Genomic DNA, 19,341 nt, shown 5'->3' with positions numbered 1-19,341 from the left:
GTGTTCACTTTGTCAGAAGTACAAATTATATTTTACATTAGGAGCCTTTGAGTTTTAAGCCCCATTTTAATAAGGTATCAAGAAAACCCTGAAAAGGCAAAGCATGACATAGGCATTGAAGTTCAGACAAGACCTCTTTTTTTCACATCACGGTTTTGTTGTTATGCCATATCAACGGAATAAATGCCACCATTTGGACAACACAGATATCAGCCATGAGTACAAAGCCTGGATGTGACTTTACTTTTATAAAGCCTGCTTTTATGGTAAAAATAATATATTTTAAAAAATGGCACATAGCAGAGTTTGAGTGAATTAATGCCCTAAGCAAAGACCTCTGGGACAACTAAGCACCTTGCAGCCCATCACCTCTCACTATGGCCCCTTCATCTCTTTCTTCCCCTTTATTTGAGCGGAGGGTTTGTACGCTGGCCAGCCCTCTCCTTCCTATGGCCAAAGCCAACATGGGTGGCTGCCAGAGGCTGGGGGAAATGTGGCTGCCCGGCACTTTCCTGCGTGGTACAGCTGCTTTCCAAAACCCGGCATCCTCGACGCTGCATGCTCAGCGCACGCCTAAAGCTACCCTTGAGATCACCTCCACTCATCTCATGCCATTTCCTCCAACAGAAATGCATGATGAATCAAATGAACAATAATTAGAGAACAGAAAATGCTGTGGTAGAATTCCTTATCTTTACAACAACTGATAAGACGCTATAATAAGCATGCAAATCACAGGGGAAGTGTGTGTTACACACACAAGTAAAGCCCATTACATTACAGCCTGCTGGCTACCATTCAACAATATCTTGGACTCTAAGAGCTCTGTTGCCATTCCTGTTTAAATAAAACAAATATTCAAGCTTTGGTTTAACTAGTTCATAGTTATGCTTTCAAGGGCTTCAACTGGATTTATCCTCTTGCTGCGTTGGTAGAAGCCAAACTGTTTCTGCGCATATTCCTCTACAGGTTTTCATATATACCATGAAGAAAGAGTCAAGTCAGAGCCTCAGAGCCTCCCTAGATTGACATTTCCCAGGGAATGCATTCCCTTCACATTAATTAGTTAATTGATGGATAACTGAATTTGTATTAGCCTTACTCCAGGAATGGGAAAGTAACCAAAAGACCCAGGAAGTGTCTGGGTCTTGGAAATAAAGTGCTCATAAATACGATCCTGTTTTGCAACACCTAATGTTGTGAGTTGTCTGTATAGCCAACAGGCTCACCTGCCCGGGAGGCAAGTCTTTGCCTGCACAGTTTACTTATCTGACACTCCTCAAAAACAGCTAGAGCTACACTTTTCAGTGTAAATTTTTGCAGCTTCGAGACCAAGAAGTCGCATGCAGTCACATATGAAAGCATAACTCGACACTTTTAAGTTACTGTAAGGAAAACTTTAGAAAACTGAAGTCTATGACTAGCAAAAGACCACTGTGACACAGCCGGTCTGTGGCTAAGTCTTTTGGGAGGGGGTGGGGAAACAAAATACTGCAACAAGTCCCTTTCAGAGGGTAGAAATACCAGGATTTTGTCTCAGAAGAGAACAAGGGCAGTGGCTGGGTGCTCACCCTCACAGCTTTTCACAGCTCTACCCTCTCTCCTTGCTTCAGTTTCTTACCCAGCTCTCCTCCACGCCATTCTCCTCTGCCAGCCCCACCAGTTCAGATGACCTGCTTCCCATTCTCAGAGAAACACAGTTGCTTTGCTCTGCCCTAAACCAGCTTCCAGGCCACCACCTAGAGACACGGATCATCGCCATGATGATCACTGCATGGATGGTACAGGACAGAGAATCCCAGAATCACACAATAATTTAGGTTGGAAGGGACGTCTAGATGTCCATCCCCCATGCAGAGCAGGGCCAGTGTAGTTCAGGGTCTTGTAAAAAAACTTGGCCAATTGGTCATCACTGAGAGAAGTAGAAAACCTATGAAGAAACACAGTGCTGGAACAGTGAGATTTCCACTGAAGCAGCAGAGGATAAATCCAGCCAAAATGATAGGTTACAGATGGGTACCAGCAAATAGAAGCATTCAAAGATTCAGTTTGTTGCGATGGCTGCGGTAAACATTGAATTTATTGTCTACATACTTATCTGCATGAACCACATTGCTGTGGCTCCCAGGCAGTCTTGGCCTTTTACCTTCTTTGTACTTTGTTTCAAACTAGACTTCAGTTTCTTTTGGTATAGGCTGTGCCTCCTTCTTTGCTCAGCACCAACCACTGAGCCTTTTTGGTACCTGGTGGCATTAACACAGTACTACCACAAGGTTTGGGGCAATACGTATGGTCAAGAGTATATAGTCAAGCTATGGTTCCCCACATCTCCAAAGGCAGATTGTATTGGAAAGACGTAGCTGAAAGTATAGTAAAAATGTACGTTAGACTTTTGAATGCTTGTCTTTTCTTTCACGTTTCCCCTTCCATCAACTTGGGAAGGATGAACTGACATTATTAAGAATTCAGACTGTCCACATGTGTGACTCTCAACATCCTTGGGTTTTTGTCCTCTCTTTATTCCTTATGCTGAAGCTTGTTTACCTCTATTCCCATGAATGTCATTGTTGACTTTATGACAGAGAATCCAAAAGGAGAATAAACAGAGGGATCAAACCATTGTACCAAAAGGTGATGCTTTCTCTATTTAGCAAGATAAGAGTAAATGAAGAGGCAAGAGAAGTGCACGCCTTACTTGCAATAAGGTTTATCTTATTTTAATGATCTTGAACGAGGCTTCCAGAATCATATTGATAGGAATGATAGATTCAGAGGCTCTAGATATCTGTCTATTAAGCATTAGATCAAATCTACTGATTGATTCCACAGGTCTTCATATGATGAGGAAGAGAAAGAGCCAACGGCTGTTGCAGATATAGGTTATAACAGGACCTGAAGCCTGAATTTGAAATAGGAATGAAAAGCTCCATCCCCATTTCCCAAGCCCTGTTTTACTAGCTGCTTGATTTTTAAGACTCCTCCTATGTTGTATATGATTGCCATGCTATAGAATACAATTTGCACAGATGTTCAGCCTGGAAGTTAAGAGCAACACAGTATCTCAAAAGGGTTGACTAAGGTAAAGATCCAGTTTTAGTAAAAAAATAATTTGTAGTGTTGAAGATGGATAATAAACCTTTCCCACATCGGTCCATTAAAACTAAGAAGTAGCACTCCACAGGAACAAAATGCTGGAGGCAGTGCTCATGCATCTGTAACAAGTCCTTCCGGAAGAGAGAGATTACCAAAAAGTATTTCATATTTTTATTTCCCGGCAATAGGGAATGCAGAACCTAATGACTCTAATGCTGGGGTTTTCTTTCCAGCTCCGTGGGATTGCATTATGGGGACACTGACTTCTTCCTTTATCGCTGAATGGAAAACAGAATAGCTTTTGCCAGCTCTCCAGAAGTAGTATGCCTGCAGCTGTGAAATGCATTTACCACACCTCTTAATTGCTATGTGAGCAAAAACTTGCTGGAATCTTCATATATGGGTGCACAGATAATAATAAAGTAAGATATGATGTAATGCATTGTAGCTTACATGCTTCAGGAAATTCTGCGATTAATAAGGGAACACATTTATTTTTCCTGGAATGCAAAACATGTAAGCAACCAATCCTTTCTTTCAAGACTTGGCTCCACCTCCTCTTTCTCCTTCCCAGAGTATTACATCTGGTTTTGATGGTGTAAAGATGTGCCTTACACCACAACCTCAAGCTAAAGGCAAGTTGATATGAAACAAGAGAGTAGATATGTCTCAATCTCCTCCAAATAAGGAGAAAAAAATTATTTTTATATTGTTCAATAAGAGAGAAACCTGACAGGAATTTTCTCAGTTAGGAATTTAATATGCTGAGATTTCAGATGCAACACTACAGTGTCCAAATAAGTTCCCACTTTACAACACCCACCTTATTGAAAGCCAAACCTCATTTACTTTTGATTCTATAGCCACAGAATCTTGTGCATCATCCACCCCTGGTGCACTTCTTGCAGAAGTGTGTGTGTGTGTGTTTATACACACACATATGGTAACATCCTAGGTCAGATTACTTTCTTGTCTCTGCATTGTGCTTTCTTTCATGTGATTTAATAGGTGGAAACCAAGAGGCAAAATCTGTATCTCTATTAGCAAAGCAGCACTGGATAGAATTTGTAAACCTCCAGGTCAAGTTAAAACACAGGATCAAATCTGTGGCTTGTGTAAAAGTCTATATTCAAAGAGGAATCAAAGACTTGTATTGATCTAGAGAAGCATCTTACAGTGGTACGATTTGGCAATTGCATGTTATTCTATAAAAAGACAAGTTTCTTTTCCTTGTGACAATGATGAGCATTTATGCCACTATGTACAGAACTCCCTTTATTTAGAAACAAAACATCACTGGCACTTCTACCTAATTTTTAAGGCAAACAAAGGAACTTTAAAAAAAGGAGCACCATTCCCTGTCTTGATACCAGGTACTTCACTACGTACATATAGGTCAGTTACCTGTCCACGTAACTCTCAAGGCACCTGGGAAAGAAATGGTTTCCCCAAAACATGAAAAATGTCTAGGTTTTCTAATACTGGCCACACTGCCTCAAACTCTGCACGTTTCCCTACAAAGAGAAGCCATCCCTTGCCTGGTAAGTGCACTCACATGTAAAAGAAAGCAGCAAAGTCGCTGGTGGGAGTGAGGTAGGGCAAAGGCTTGAGAGATCCTTGTACAGCCCCAGCACATCTCCAGGGACTGCACTTACCGGCTGTTCCAGAGGACAGAAGAGGAAAGGGGAGGAAGGACAAGGGAAGAGGTGGGAGGAAATCTCTTCTCCTAACAAGAAATTCCTTCCTGGGCTTAAGAAACCTTTGTCAGTGAAGATTTAATAAAATGGTATGAAAAGTTTCATTTTCTTCAGAAAATTCTCAGCCAGTGTAAGAGACTTGATGAAGCCCTTCTGTGAGATATGAGATGAAGCCTCCAGGGTTGAAATATTTCTAAACACACTGACACCCAGAAACCTTGTTTAAGAAATACTAAATTGTTGAAATATTTCAAAAGAATGACAGTAGTTGTAAACAAACAAACAAAAGAAGCATCATCCACAATAACACTTCCAGAGCATGCTTGGATTGAGGTACCTTTTTTAAAGTAACAGCAATGTTTGGTGCTGTGACTCTGCATGGAATGATCATTTCTCTTCCCACAGTCATGTGTATTATTTTAGGTATATCACTGTGCATCTCCACAAATGGATTGCCTGTATCTGCAGGAGAAGAAAAAGGAAAAGGTTAATATCTGAAATCTTAAGACAGTGTGCGGAAATTGTAACGGTGCATACAGCCTTGAAAAAACAGACTAACCCTGTCCATGATGAAAACTAGACAAAGTCCTCCAATCAATCTTCTGTTTATTTTTATCTAGACAAGTTCAGCAAAATATTATTAAGTATTTGAAAATAAGTTTATCACTCAATATCAATAGCAGTACTTTGGTATCTCCTTTAAAATCCAGGACAGTTGAAGTACATTTCTCCCATTACAGCATCATCTCTACTGCTGAGATATATGTTTTTTATTTCAGGGCATTTCTATTTTATTATCACCAGGAGAAGTAATTATATGGGAAGTGAGCTGAACTTCACTTATCAGGAAACTGCTACACAGGACACGTTCCTGCTCTCTGCGAGGAAACTGATGGGGAAAACTCACGTTGACTTCACCAGGAGAAAGAATCTACTGTGATTATCCAGCCATATTTTCAACTCTGAGAATATGAACTAACGAGAGTTAATTATTCTCCTCCTTCCCACTATCACAATACCTATATGTCTCTTTTTTAAGTGACAAGGTAAATGAAAATGCCAGGAAAACATTAATTCCTTTTGACTCAATAACTAAAGCTTGGCAGAGTAATTTACCGTCCCTTGAACAATCCCTGTAACAAAGGGCATTGTCATAAATAGCTTGCGCTGGGAACAGGGAACATTGCTGCTGCTATTGTTTGGGCAACTTAACAAAGAGGGGCTCAAGCCACAGGCTCTGGCTCCAAATCTTCTTTGCAGGTGTTCAGATCTGAAGGTTCGGTTTGACTCACATCGCAGATAGACTACCTCAAAATTCACATAAGGTTTGGGTTTTAACTCTTAAAAAAGTGGAACATTCAGATCTTAGTTCTGCCCTTATCTACAGCTCCAATGTGTTTTCAGGCAAATCCTATTATTTTCAATCAGTCAAAAACCTTACAAAAAACAATGGAAATCTTTCTTGGATAAGAAATGAGTAAAGCTAGCAAGAACTGACCCTTTATAAAACCTCAAATTGTAATACTTTATTCAAGTGTTCTGGTCCCAGACTTCTGCATGTTGACCTATGTTCACTCAAGTAGTTCTCCAAATACATTACTTTTGCTTCTCTTTCAAAAGTATGATCTGCACTTCCCAGTGTCATAAAGCTGTCGTGCCCTTAGGATCTCCTTTTCTTATTGTATGAAATAATATTTTTGTCTGAGATATCAAACAGGAAGAGAAGCGAAGTCTACTCTAATTTATACTGGGGAGAATCCTAAGGTAGAGGATCTCAAGTGTACCCCAGGATACAGAAAAAGTTTTCCTAAAGGGGTTTAATGAAACTGTTACACAAACTTTCTGAAATGAAAGCCGCAATGCTTTATTTAATAATAGGTGTTAAATGTCCACTGAAATCGCAAAAGGAACTTATGAGTAATAGGGGATGCGTATGTAATAAAAAATACCCTAAGGACTTGTTAGGTTGACATTTCCTCTGCCGTACGATTCAAGGAAAGACCAAGAATGAACCTGTTTGTAGCACGGTGAAAAGAACCTTTTTTGTTTCAGGGGCTGCAGCCACAGAAGAGGTCACCTACCCCTTAACATCACCAGACAAACAGATTTACTACTCCCCAAAGACTCGTTTGTCTTTGTCACAAAATTAAGAGCTCCTGCCCAAAACCAGCAAGCTTTGCAAAGTAGTTTCCTGTATCATAATCTCCAGATCATTACAAGCGTGAGGAAGAGCTGTTCTGGGGACTACCGGTGCTGTCTGCAGACACAGTGTCACCACTGACTGATGCCAATACTGAGGCAGTGGGGGCTGTGCGGCTCAGACCTCGCAGAATTCCTGCCCATCCGAAGGCAGGGACAGGAAACAAGCACAAAACACCACGATTGGCTTTTTTTTTTTCCTCCTTCTTCAATGGAAATGCACATTCGAGCCTGGAGAAGTCAATGAAGCGCTCTGTAAAAGTCAACTAAAAGCCCTGGCTGCTCTCAGTAGGCTTTAAAGCTCAGTCACAGCCTTTCTTGGGAGAATCCCTGCGGTGGTACGCCAAGGCGTCTCCATGCCCCTGTTATTCGCGTGCAGAGCTCCCATTGACATCACCGGGGACTTCCGCCATGGGCCGGAGGGCAATTGATGGCCCCAAGTGCTCCAAATGTCTTCCTGCTTTTGATTAAAAGAAATACGCATCATGTTTCCTAGCACAGTTTTGTTTTCATAATGAGTGTGGAGGCTTTTCCTGATTCCCTTTGATTTTATTCTCCTTCCGTCTTAATGGCCATAAGGGGATACTCTCGGTGCCTCAAGACCAGAATCTGGTGCAGACTCTACCAGCCTGGATCAGGCAAAGCCGAACCCACAGCAGAACCAGGGCAGGTTATGCCACATTGGCAGGGTATGCCAACAATGTGGAAACCTTCTGTCCCCCAAATAATAGCACTCTTGCGTCTTTTTTTTCCCCTCTTTCCCTCCCATCATAGTCCTAGGTATTGCCAGTGGCTCCTGCTACATTTCCTCCCAATTCCTTCCTGAGGGGAGGTAAATGCCATCCTTCCCTGAACAGCTGGCTGGCAGCGCATCTGGGATGACCTAACCTCCTGCCAGCAGTCTTCTGGCCAGCTTCACTCGCTTTTATGTTCAGAAACCTCTAGACATAAAAGGAACATCATGGATTGACCTATCTTGAAGACCACATCCAAGTTACACATTCATGTCCATCAGGATTTAGAATGGAAGATCTAAGAGGGTTGACCTTTTTTTAAAAAAAATGTTTGGTTGGTTGGTTGCTTTTGCTTTTGCTTTTTTTTTTTTTGCTTCAGAGCTGCCTGCAAGGGTAGCAAAATGAAAGATGGACAGCCAGAATATTTGCATATGCTAAAGGTTACTTTAAAAGTCAGTTTAGTGTATTTTTAAATTGTGCCTGGAATTAATGACTGTGTGCTGGTTTGACTGTGTTCCTTACAATATCTCTCAGTTACAATCAATGTGAAACCACAAAGAGCATTCATGAAATCACAAAATCCATGAAGGTCACTTGCTATATTGTTAAAGAACATAAATAGCAGCTTTTTATTAAGCTGGTTGGCAGCCAGATACAAACTTGATAGGAGGCTTAACACAAGCAATATTATGTCTGGTATCAGTAACCTGTCTAGACTATTTATGGGGTTTGCACAAACAACTAAATCAGCCAACACTGAAATGCCAAAATCAGAAAAGGTGGAGAGGTTCTTTATTTCCACAAGCTTCAGCTACTGTTCTTGGGTTTGGTTTGTTTTTAATAATCTGAGCTATGTGAGTCAGACTACTTACACATACATTTGCAAGAAGAAAAGTCTCTGCAGGAAAATCTGAGCTCCTTGAAATCTCTGAAAGTTTGTCTTCTGAAGTTCTTCCAAAATACCTACTTACACTTGGCTCATCATTAAGATTTTTTTCAGGCTAAAAGAGCCAAAAGAGTTTCCTCACATTCACATACCACTCTCTTCCCTCATGCACGTGAAGAGGACCAAAGTCTTCACTAAAGTACAGACATGCAAACTTCATTAAAGTTAATAGGCAAATTGCCAAATTCCCCTTTCCATTGTAGGGATTCACCCTAACTAACTTTATTTATCCCAGCTAAATTAGTAGGGCTGCTTAGAAATAATTTCAGGAGAACCTTGTGCACCAAGAGTGGCTCTCATCCCACTTACACATCTAAAATATAGACATTTCTCACCAAGCTACGTGGCCAAACTGTTAGTGTTGTCACCGGGGAAAACCATGGGAGTCATCTGACCTGTTTTAGACATCTGTTTTACAATGAGATTAATCATGCCCTAGGAAACACACCTATTCAACCTGCTCACATATAGGCTTCTATGTTCCTTAAAAAAAAAAAATCCCATTTTGTATTTCTGGAAGCACACCACCTATGTGCAAGAAGGGCTTTTCCACTCTTGCCTCTTAGCCTGTAAAATAATACTCTTCAAATTCAAACGATTTCTAAACCTCGAAGGAAGGCTTGAGATATAAATTAATAATCACAGAAGTCCAGGAAAAAAATAAAAAGAACAAGGCGTGGAATACTTTATATCTGGAGCACATTCAGACACAAAGCATTGCTAGCATAATTGTACAGTGATTTTTAGGTGGGTTGGTTTGTTTTCCTTTGGGGCTAGTTATACTATGCTATCATCAATGTAGGTCCATAACACACATAAAAAACACAGTTAAAACTCTTAAGGAAAAACTTTCTTACCCACATAAGCCAGGAAATCCACCCTAGAGCAATTACTATGTCCAGAAAGCGATGTCTAGAAATGCTACTGGGCATTAGGAACACTTTTTCAGATGTATCCCTCCCTCATGATGGTTCATCTTGGAAATGTTATTTCTGTTTCAGTAGGAGCTATAAACTTTGGTGAAGAAGAAGGACCTCGGAGGGCTTAGTGCATGGCCTTTGATGCTGCCAAGACATCCACACGTGCTCTGCTCAACACCGTGTACTATGATGTGAAGTCCATATACACGCAATGACAAAAGCATGGCAGTTATAGGTGATTGACGTCAGCAAGTCCTAGAGGGCTCTGTTTTGTAACAGGAACCTCATTAGACACTAAAAATGTGTCCGCATACTTGATACAGCTGTAGCATAGTTTAATTTCAACTAGTTTCCTTTTCGTAACAGGAGCACTATCATATTTTTGACTCTGACAGTGTAAGCCAAAACCGTACCGCTCATACACTAAAACTGTGCCAAAAGCAAAGACAGAAAAAAGGCACAGGGGAGGAAGAGTTTCCCAGGCCTCAGCAGGTTCTTCTGTCAGTACATTATTTCTGAATAAGAAGAAGAAAAAGGAAAAAGAAGAAGAAAATCTCCCTTTCTGTTGGCTTTCAGGGTGTTTTGTCTTACTGCTTTTTTCACCTGTTGAATTATTTTGATTTTGATGCTTCTGATCTTAAGAGACCCTTTAGGGGAACTCTTTTGATACCCTTCCTGTTCTGCAACACAGTACCTTTAGGGTTACAGGAGTCAATCCATCCAAGCTAAATCTTAAATCCCTGTCAGTTCTGGGGCTGGATCCAGCTATCTGTCAACAAGTGGACCTCCCAAGGAGATGCCAGACGGTCAGCACTTGCAGAATACAACTCTAGAGTTCGAAAAGGCACTCAAAACCCCAGATGTTTTGGCACTTGGAAGGCTTACATTTTGAACCATTCACTAATGCTAAAGCCCTTCATTCTGGACTGTCCAACCTGAGACACATCTCAGGCCAAATATCCAAAATTAGTGGACATGTTTGACATTCCAGGCATTGGTGAGTACAAGTACTCTCAGGACTTGTACCTCTAATTAGCCAGCTCTGATTTTTGTCACCTGACTTAAATCATCTCAAAGCAAGACATCTATTCTAAGCTTGTTCTCCAGACACCTTGTAAAGTCAGTGATGAGAAACACGTACCAGAAGGTCCTTTCTTCTCTCTGTTAAGCACAGAAAGAGAATAGACAACTCACTCAGCCTAGAGGTCTGATTTTAAAATGGAATATTTTAAACGGTGCTTGATTGAAGTACCAGTACATGTCTCATTTTGCAAGGAAAAGTGTGTGGTCAGAAGGCTTGCGCAGCAGGAGTGTGAGGAGAGGGAGAACATTCACTAAGAAATGAGCTAATACCCTAGTACAACTTCACTTAGAGAAGAATTCTCTGTTGCAGCAGAAGATATTACTCTTATATATTAATAGCTGAAAGCTGTCTTCAGCACAGGAAGTAGCAACACTTCAACTTGAATCAAAGTTTGTTTAAATTCTTGCAAAAATCTAACCTTGATATATCAATGTAATTGAACCTATACGCTTTTCCTCTGTCACACCATGGGAATAATTGATCGAAGGCAAGAGATGATGAGAGAATGAAGAGAAATGCACATTTTTGAAGAAAGCAAATGAACTCCAGCAACTGGAAAAGAGTGTCTTGGAGATACCAGGCAGGCAGAAATAAAAGACTTTAGCACTGTCCCCAGGGAAATCTACAGAGGTTTCAAAACAGCCTGCTGATAATTTGGTGTTTCTTGAATGTCTTTATTCCATAATTATCTCTTTTCAAGCAGAAAATTCCCCATGCCTCACTCCAACATATGCAGTGAGTGTTCATTACAAATCTTTCCATTTTACTACCACTAAACGCTGCAGTTGTGTAACAAAACAAAGATCTGAGCAGTTTTGGGTCCGAGATAGTGGAGAAATTGGCAAAGAGGCTTTGCTTCATTTCAGATTTTTTCCCATGCCTTGTGGTGGAAGTCAGGCCATCAGTTTTCTTAGAGCAAAGTCCAAGGCTCTTAAGAGAATTCATTTCCCTCACTTGATGTCTCAATTCCTGAGCTGTGTGTGGTCAAGAGTTGCTGCAGCACATACTGCGCGCTCACTCCCCCGTGCAACTCAGTAGTGACCTCTCCAGCTGAAAGAAGGGTGGTGTCAGGAGTAGCTCCTGCAAGAGAAGTCACCAGCCTGCCCGTTCTCCATCACCCAAACACAGGGCTTCTTCAGGAACGTTTCAAGTCATCCTGGGGCACTGGGACCTGCATTCTCCTTCTCATCGTCCTGCATCTTGGTTTTGTCTATAGAAGCTCATCTTCTGCCATAGCATACACTCCTTACCGACCCAAAGGACTTACTGGGTTTATTGTTTGGTTTTTTTTTTTTTAAATCCAGTTCATATTCAGTATCACTCTAATTACGGAAATGAATAACATTTTTAAAACAATAAGTGATGACTTCCTGTACAAACAATATCAACTTTCCTGATTCGGATTCTGTGTTTGTAAATAGCAACTATTTGTTCTCATCTGCAGCATGCTAAGACATGGGAAACAGGCACCTCGGTGATCCACATGGAGCTAATATGGGAAATGGACTGACACAACGTCCTGCCACAGGAAACAATACAAAACTAGGAGGGACCCAAATTTTACAAATGTTTATTTCCTAAGCACCCACAAAGTCATTTAAAATAAAACTAAACTCAAGAAATGTAGTCTTGACAGAGGATTTTGTCACTCCCATCTCACCTCCACTTGCGCCAGATAATTGAATTTCATGCATGTTCACAGGAACAATGACTTACATTAAGAGATTCCTTAAGTATTTCCTTTCCAAATGCTAACACTACACTGATCAGAAAGGGTAAGTTTGGGTACTTGGTATCTTGTTTCTTTTCAACTTACTCAACAATTCTTCCTGAAATTGTAAATTTTTGGAGGACTAGTATACCTTTCCCCACCTTAGGACAGAGTGACACTTTCAATAGGCATTAAATGAGCAGTTACCTTGCAGCCTCCCTCATCATCAGGGGTTTGCCCTAACTCTCATACGTGCTTAGTAGGACACAATCAACACTTAAGTGTTAAGAAATTGGTTTTCAAGCAAAAGGATTGTCAAATTCAGAAAATTAAGATGCCAAAGAGGTCTACGCTTAATACAGGTTTGTCCCTTAAATATTTTACTGGTTTTTGGCAACTAAGGTAGGAGGAGAACACCCGGGCGGTCTTACTTAACTGATTGGGGGCGGGGAGACAACTGTCCAAAAAAACCTGTTTCTCCAATGATATGTTTCTCTTCCATCACCATGCAAATTAGGCAGATAACCTTGGTTCACATAGATCTAATTGAGGATCTCTTTCAGATGCAACCAAGCTACATACAATTCGGGAAGCAGTCAAGAGTTAGAAAGACTGGTTATGTCTTCCATTTGTAAAAATTCAGGATCCAGAAAAATTAACACTTCAAACAGGAAAGGGATCAAGAGAACGTAAAGGAATCTCTTATATCATAAAGTGGGTTTAACAGAGAGGTTCTCAGTCAGAGACACAACCATCCTTGCTCTTCTCATGTGGTGAATGGAGAGGATCGTGGGTAGATCTCAGACAGAGATGACATCCAAGGTGGGAGGTTCAAGAAGGTCCCATGATGGGAAACTTGCAAAAGTCATCCGAGAAAAGTGTAAGTTTTCCTAGGCAGCGGGAAATGTTGGTCACTAAATGAATAACCTACTTTGGTTATGCTTCTATGGATGCATCTGTAGTTGGATATCCAGTGAATTATATGGAAATAGTTGGGTGAGAAAAACACTGCGGTATATTTCGGATGAAGGAAAGCAGGATGAATAGCATGAATTATTCAATAATTCTCAATGAAGCAACACACAATAATGGGGGGAGCTATCTTATTTCCTATCACTGTAGTGAGAGGTCCACTTCATTCTGCTTTTTCACAGCACCAGTCCCACTCTTTGTGTCACAAAATGAAAACAAAGGCTAATTCACTCTGATGTGAACTCGTTAGAAGCAGCAGACACATAATTTGGAGAACTTCCAGTTGCACATTCTCTGTAATATGGGCTTTCAAAATCTGTGAATCCTGATATCTTGCAGTAATCTATCAATTTTATTCTGTAAAAATGAAGAAAAACTAAAATATAAAATTAAACTAAATCCCTAACGTGTTTATAATTTTTTCTTTTATTATTGTGTCTATTGCATTCAACTGTTCTCGGAAGTGTCTGATTAATATCCTGGAAGAAAACAGGATCAGAAAGAAATTTCTGTTATAGCCTAACTGACCTAATTCCAGCATTTCCCATACATTACATGATACTTGTTTGCTGAACACAATTCTGTGTTTAGTTTGATTCCATTTATTCTAGATTTTTACAATCTGTGTAACGTGGACTACAGAGTACATTTTGGAATGTGACTTAGTAAGCAAATATTAATTTTCTACAGCATGAGATAATTCAGTGATCTGGATAGACAGCTTTGGCATCCTTCAGCTGCCTAGAAACCTAGAATCTTACACAGACAGGTTAAAGTGGATGTTGTACCAGTTATATGATTTTCATCAGTCATCATCTGATTCTGTAAGGTATGATTTCTCTGATACACATTTCACAGATTCACTTCTAGTCTACTTCCATGTGGAGTTCTATTTACTCCAGTAAACTGGTTGGATTGGGTCTTTTCCTTTCTTCATTTTTCTTCCTAACAGATAAAACTCTAGCATCTGTATTTGCAAGCTCTGAGAAAGCAGATTTTATACATTAATTGGTAAATTATCATGACATTTTGCAAGGCTGAAAATACCATTCAAAACCCTGAACTGCCTTATTTGTCCATTTTGCTGTATTGAAGTGCAAGTACCAAGAAGTGTTAAAAAACGTAATCTTACCGTTAATAAATACATAGACTGTAGATTCCTTCTTCTTTTTCGCTGGACTTGTTGGGTATTTGCAGCTATAGTTTCCAGTGTCACTTGCTTGAGTTCTGCTCAAGGTCAGACTGCTGCAGGACTGCTTCCCATTCCTTCCACAGGCATATTTAATTACTTTCAGCCTTTTGCTATCCTTACTTAGAGTTTCAGGCAAAGACCATGAATGAACCATTTCCCCCCTGCAAATACAGATAAGGAAGCAGAAACAATTATGCTGGGCTGCAATTATATAGCTCCAGTTCCCAAGCTTTCTTTTTATTATATCAGGCTATTTCTGGGGTTCTCTTTTATCTTGTTTTCCAAAAACAACAACAGAAACAACAAAGAACTATTAAACAATTGCCATTGAAGTTCATTCCCCACCTTTCCCCACAACATAAGGTTTCATTTTTTTCTAATTTCAGTTACAAAAAAAAGAAGGTGTCAGGTGTATGAACTCCCAGCCAAATTATCAGAATCCAACTCAGCTGGTTACCTGCAGGTGAGATTTAAAGTCTGGCCTGCTTGAACAACGTGCTGTGTGCCATTTATACTCAGCTCAGGAACTTTTAATTTTGATCCTGAACTAGGTCCTAGAAAAACAAAGAAAAAAAAAAACCATTAACAATGACAAATCATCCTGTTCCCAGTCCACTCACATTTATGATGTTATACTGGAAGGGGAAAGCAAAGAAAATGGGTTGCCCCCCCACCCATACATGCTCTCTTCCTCTGAGCAAAATCCCGCTGTCCTGACTCAGGACTCACACAATCTTCCATGAGAACTACTCAGGAAAGAAAGTAGAAAGCAAGCTATGCAAGTTTCGGTCAAACACTTTGCTCTCAAATTGTTCACTGAGCATACCATGAAGAAAGTTCAGGACCTTGCGGCTACACATCTAACCAAGGAAGCGTGCCCTCAAGCGCCACTGGCTGCATTTCCTTAGGAAACACCACCATGGCAGCCCCTTCAATGGGAAGGGCAAAAGTCAGCCTCTTCCACGGCAAGAGCCACGTATTGACCTCTAAGATACCGAACTCTCACTCAAACAACTTGCTGCAAAGCTGGAACTGCTCTGGAAGGAGTGAAAGGGGATTGAGGATCTTCCCTTCCTGACTGGAGGTCACAGCACTGTTACCTACGGTCCCTCACCAGCTGCAGGCTTCCTTCCAGTGAAGTGGTGTCAAAAGGTAACTGGACAGCTCTACAATAAATTTGGAGAACAAGATCAAGGCACCTCCAGACCAGATTTGCTGCTTTTTGAGAAGGCAAGTATGCCAACATGGCCCCAGTCATGGCCAGACCATTCTGGTATGGGTGAAACCCAGGGCATCAGTATAACACGAGGTGGCTTAGGACACTTGAAAACATCCAGGCAGGCTTCTCACAGGCCATGTGAAGGCAATTTTTAGGAATTCCATGAAAAAAACCCATGGTCAGAAGACTAGAGGAACACCAGACCTTCCCTCTCATCAAGCCAGCAAGTGCTCAAAAGGCAAAATGTTTTATCTTTGCCCCATAATAGCTATTGCCACAAAAGCTTTCATGGCAAGCAGACAGAAACTCATGCCTTAGGGAAGAAACAGTCTTCGATCCATCCCATCGCCCTCACACTGACAGCGAAGTGTTCCAGAAGCTAGGAACATAACAAGAAAATATTTTGAAACAATTGAAGTTGAAAACCAGTTTTAAGTCTGAATCTGGACCCTAGTGCAATGTGTGAAGATTTCAGTGTTGGGAGAGAGGAGCAGAGAGTAGCTCAGATCACTTTACTCCAAGAGAAAGTATTTGTCAACATACGAGGGAAGCAGCATCATGTAAACAAGGGTAATGCAGATTTTCCACTAGAACTCAGTCAAACAGAGTTTCAGTTTAGCTATTTTAAGCCCTTCCAGGAGGTCCCTGCCACAGCCAAATATGAACAGCTGTATGCACCAAACATAGTAGAAATACGTGAACCTTATTTGGCTGCTATGGATCACGCACTGGAAAGGCCTCCCTCTTTTGTTGACTATAGAAGGAACTTTTGGACACCAACTCCGGCTGAGATTGGCAACTAAATTTCAGCTGTATAAACCCTCCAAAGTCAATGGCTGCTCCAAATTCAGCAGCTTTCACCCAGCAGCAGATGTAGCCTCAGATTAGAGGCTGAATATCAAAACTTTGTTCTGTGATGTGGACTTGAACTCCTTCAGTCCGAGAAAGGCCTAGAAGCCAAGTCTCCGCTTATGGAAAGAGATGCTAAAAGTACAAGGGTTTCATACAAAAGGTAAAGAGGCACTGCCCTCATCTGCTGGTTTTTGAGTTGGTTTTTTTTGAAGAGCCGGCTGTGCTCCATTTGTATTTCCTACTGATTCCCTGTAATATTGGTAGAGACAAGAGGTCTAAATCACCATCTGGGACTACCTAGCACAATCCATGAAAAGAAGCAAAGAGCTGATTAGGTCGGCAAAACTGTTTGCTAGAGGTCTTCAGAGACCTGTTCCCTTCCTTAGCAATACAGGAAATGTACACTGTAGGAGTTAACTAACTTTTAACTAACCTTTGGCATCTAGGTTAGTTACATTTATCTGCATTTTTCTTTTTAGCCCTGTATATCTTATTTAAGTTGTGGCTCAAATAGTTTTCCTGTGTATACTATCATCCATCCCTATTCAAAACAAGATTTAAAGGGTACACTTAAACATAGACGTAAACTAAATTATAGCTCACTTGAACAGGCTTCAAGCAAGGGCGTAAGAAGTTTTCAGAATAAAGAGGTCCTCTGAACTGCACCACAAATATTACTAGAAATTTGAATGGTGATACCATACAAATACACAGACTTCCTCTGCAATTTGTCTAGACAATCATACTTCTAACGAGAAATGAATATATGCTGCCAGCTGTTAAGAGGGGAGACAAAATATGCAGGAAATCTTTGAAGAAGCAATTTGTTATGTGATATATTGCAAACATACATTTTTCTCACCCACCATTTACGGATCTCACCTCTGAAACACTGGGTCTCCCAAAGAGTGCACGTGATTTTATGGGATAGTCTCCCACAGATGCTTACAGCCTCTGAGTCTACTCATTTGCCATTCTGAAATAATGTCCCTGAGGCTAAACGCTGAGAAATTGAGATAAGACTTTACAAGAGCTTAGGCAGCTTCTTGAAGAGCAACACAAGCACTTTGGTTGAGAGGGTTTGCCAATGTCCTCCAACTAAACAATCTGACAGTTTCATGAAACTACCATGTTCCTGCATTTCATTCATATTCCTCTTCTCATCCCAGAATTAGAGGCTCAGATGCTCTCCCAAGAAGGCAGCGTTTATATCCAGCTTTATGAACCTTCTTCCTTACTTCAGGGGGGGACCTGGCCTCAAGCTTCCCTGAGCTGTTCCTTATTTCAGGCTCTAGAAAAGCTGAAAAGCATGCAACGATGTTTACAAACAGTTCAATATGTATGAAAAAAACATCAGTAATGGTCTGCCAGAGGAACCCACCGGGATCAAAGCCCAGCTCTTAGAGTTGCAACACTCAACCCAGTTGCTAGAGAGCAACATGTAGGTTGCTTCCAGCATAAAACTGATGGAAAGGTGGAAAATCCTTGTGAGTGACAGGCACTGAGAGCAAGCCACGAGAGCAAGTCTGCGGTGCCCGGTCATGACTGGGGTGCTGAGTGTTTGGCTTTGCTCAGCACCAGCACCGGCACCCTGCCCAGGAGCAAAGCCAGCCATGCAGCACCATGCCCCATGCCGAGACCAGGAGACCAGCCCTGGGAATGTGGGCTGTTGTTGTTTTCAAAGTCTGCCAGAGGTGAAGGGCAAGAAACCATTATAAATATTACAAACTTTTCTCTTGACAACTCTACAGTGATGTAAGCAAAGACATCCCCATGAAAATCTCAAGATCCATCTTAAATTAAGCATACAAACCAAGACAGCCTGGAAGCCCATATGTCAGAAGGTCTGCCTCAGAGTTATTAAAATCAAATGAAAAAAACCAACCCAGATCTTTTCATCCCATCCTGCAGGAAAAAAGAAACCCAGATATACTGGATACATATTCAAGCTTTTGCCCTTTTACACATATTACGTATATCGAAAAGACACCGCAGTATTTGCAAATATTGTGGGTGGGATCTTAAGGAGTGCTTAGTGTTTGTCTAACTTTGCTCCCACTGATAAAAGCCAGTTTTATAATTGATTTCAAGTACATTTTAGACACTTAACTCCAGTAGTTAATCATATTAATATTCAAGACCTAACATCAATGTGTTTGGCATGATGTATCAGATTGGTTATATATTCATTTATTTTGTTTTTCACTGACAAAAAGCTGAAGTAAAAGACCTTATTTCAAGCCAATATTGATGCTTTTACAAGTATGCGAGACAACGCTTTTACCAGCAAGATGCTAAGTCTTGAAGAAAAATAGCTTTATTTGACATCCTATCTATTCATGGGTCATTAGCTTCCTTACGTTTTTAAATGCTTCAAAACTGATGCAGAGTACAAATGCGATAGAGTTTGACATGTTTACCAGGAAAGAAAAAGGAAGGAGAATAGCAGGGAAATTCCTACTGTCAATATTTAGAAGCGGATTATGCCTTCTATGTACCTTCTCTGGGCATTTTACTTGACACTGTCTTTTCTGAAGGGTCATGGCTCAACAGGACACGTTCACTTATCATTGTGCCTGTCACTAAGCGACCATCAGCAGCCTACCCTCACACTGACCTACATTGGGGGGTGCAACTTCTTTTCATGTGACAACAAGAGAACTAATTAATCCTGATAACTGAGGAATCTCCTCCCATAGGGAAAGGGGTGATTTGGGGGGGG

The 19,341-nt window shown here is 40.8% G+C and overlaps 1 protein-coding gene across 2 annotated transcripts in view; it reads right to left on the bottom strand.

Moving 5' to 3' along the window:
• FLT1 (fms related receptor tyrosine kinase 1) overlaps positions 1-19,341 on the bottom strand; it is a 116,196-nt gene that overhangs the window by 85,220 nt on the left and 11,635 nt on the right. For both annotated transcript variants that reach the window (XM_030042843.2, XM_030042844.2), the window contains exons 2-4: positions 15,006-15,102; positions 14,489-14,709; positions 5,128-5,252 (exon numbers count right to left, since the gene is read on the bottom strand). In XM_030042843.2, the coding sequence (XP_029898703.1) occupies positions 5,128-5,252; positions 14,489-14,709; positions 15,006-15,102 (443 nt within the window). The remainder of the gene's footprint in view (positions 1-5,127; positions 5,253-14,488; positions 14,710-15,005; positions 15,103-19,341) is intronic.

Source organism: Aquila chrysaetos, chromosome 19, assembly GCF_900496995.4.
Source record: "Aquila chrysaetos chrysaetos chromosome 19, bAquChr1.4, whole genome shotgun sequence".
NCBI classification, from domain to species: Eukaryota; Metazoa; Chordata; class Aves; order Accipitriformes; family Accipitridae; genus Aquila; species Aquila chrysaetos.
The sequence above is the reverse complement of the archived record's forward strand: the minus strand, read 5'-3'. Positions and strand labels throughout refer to the sequence as shown.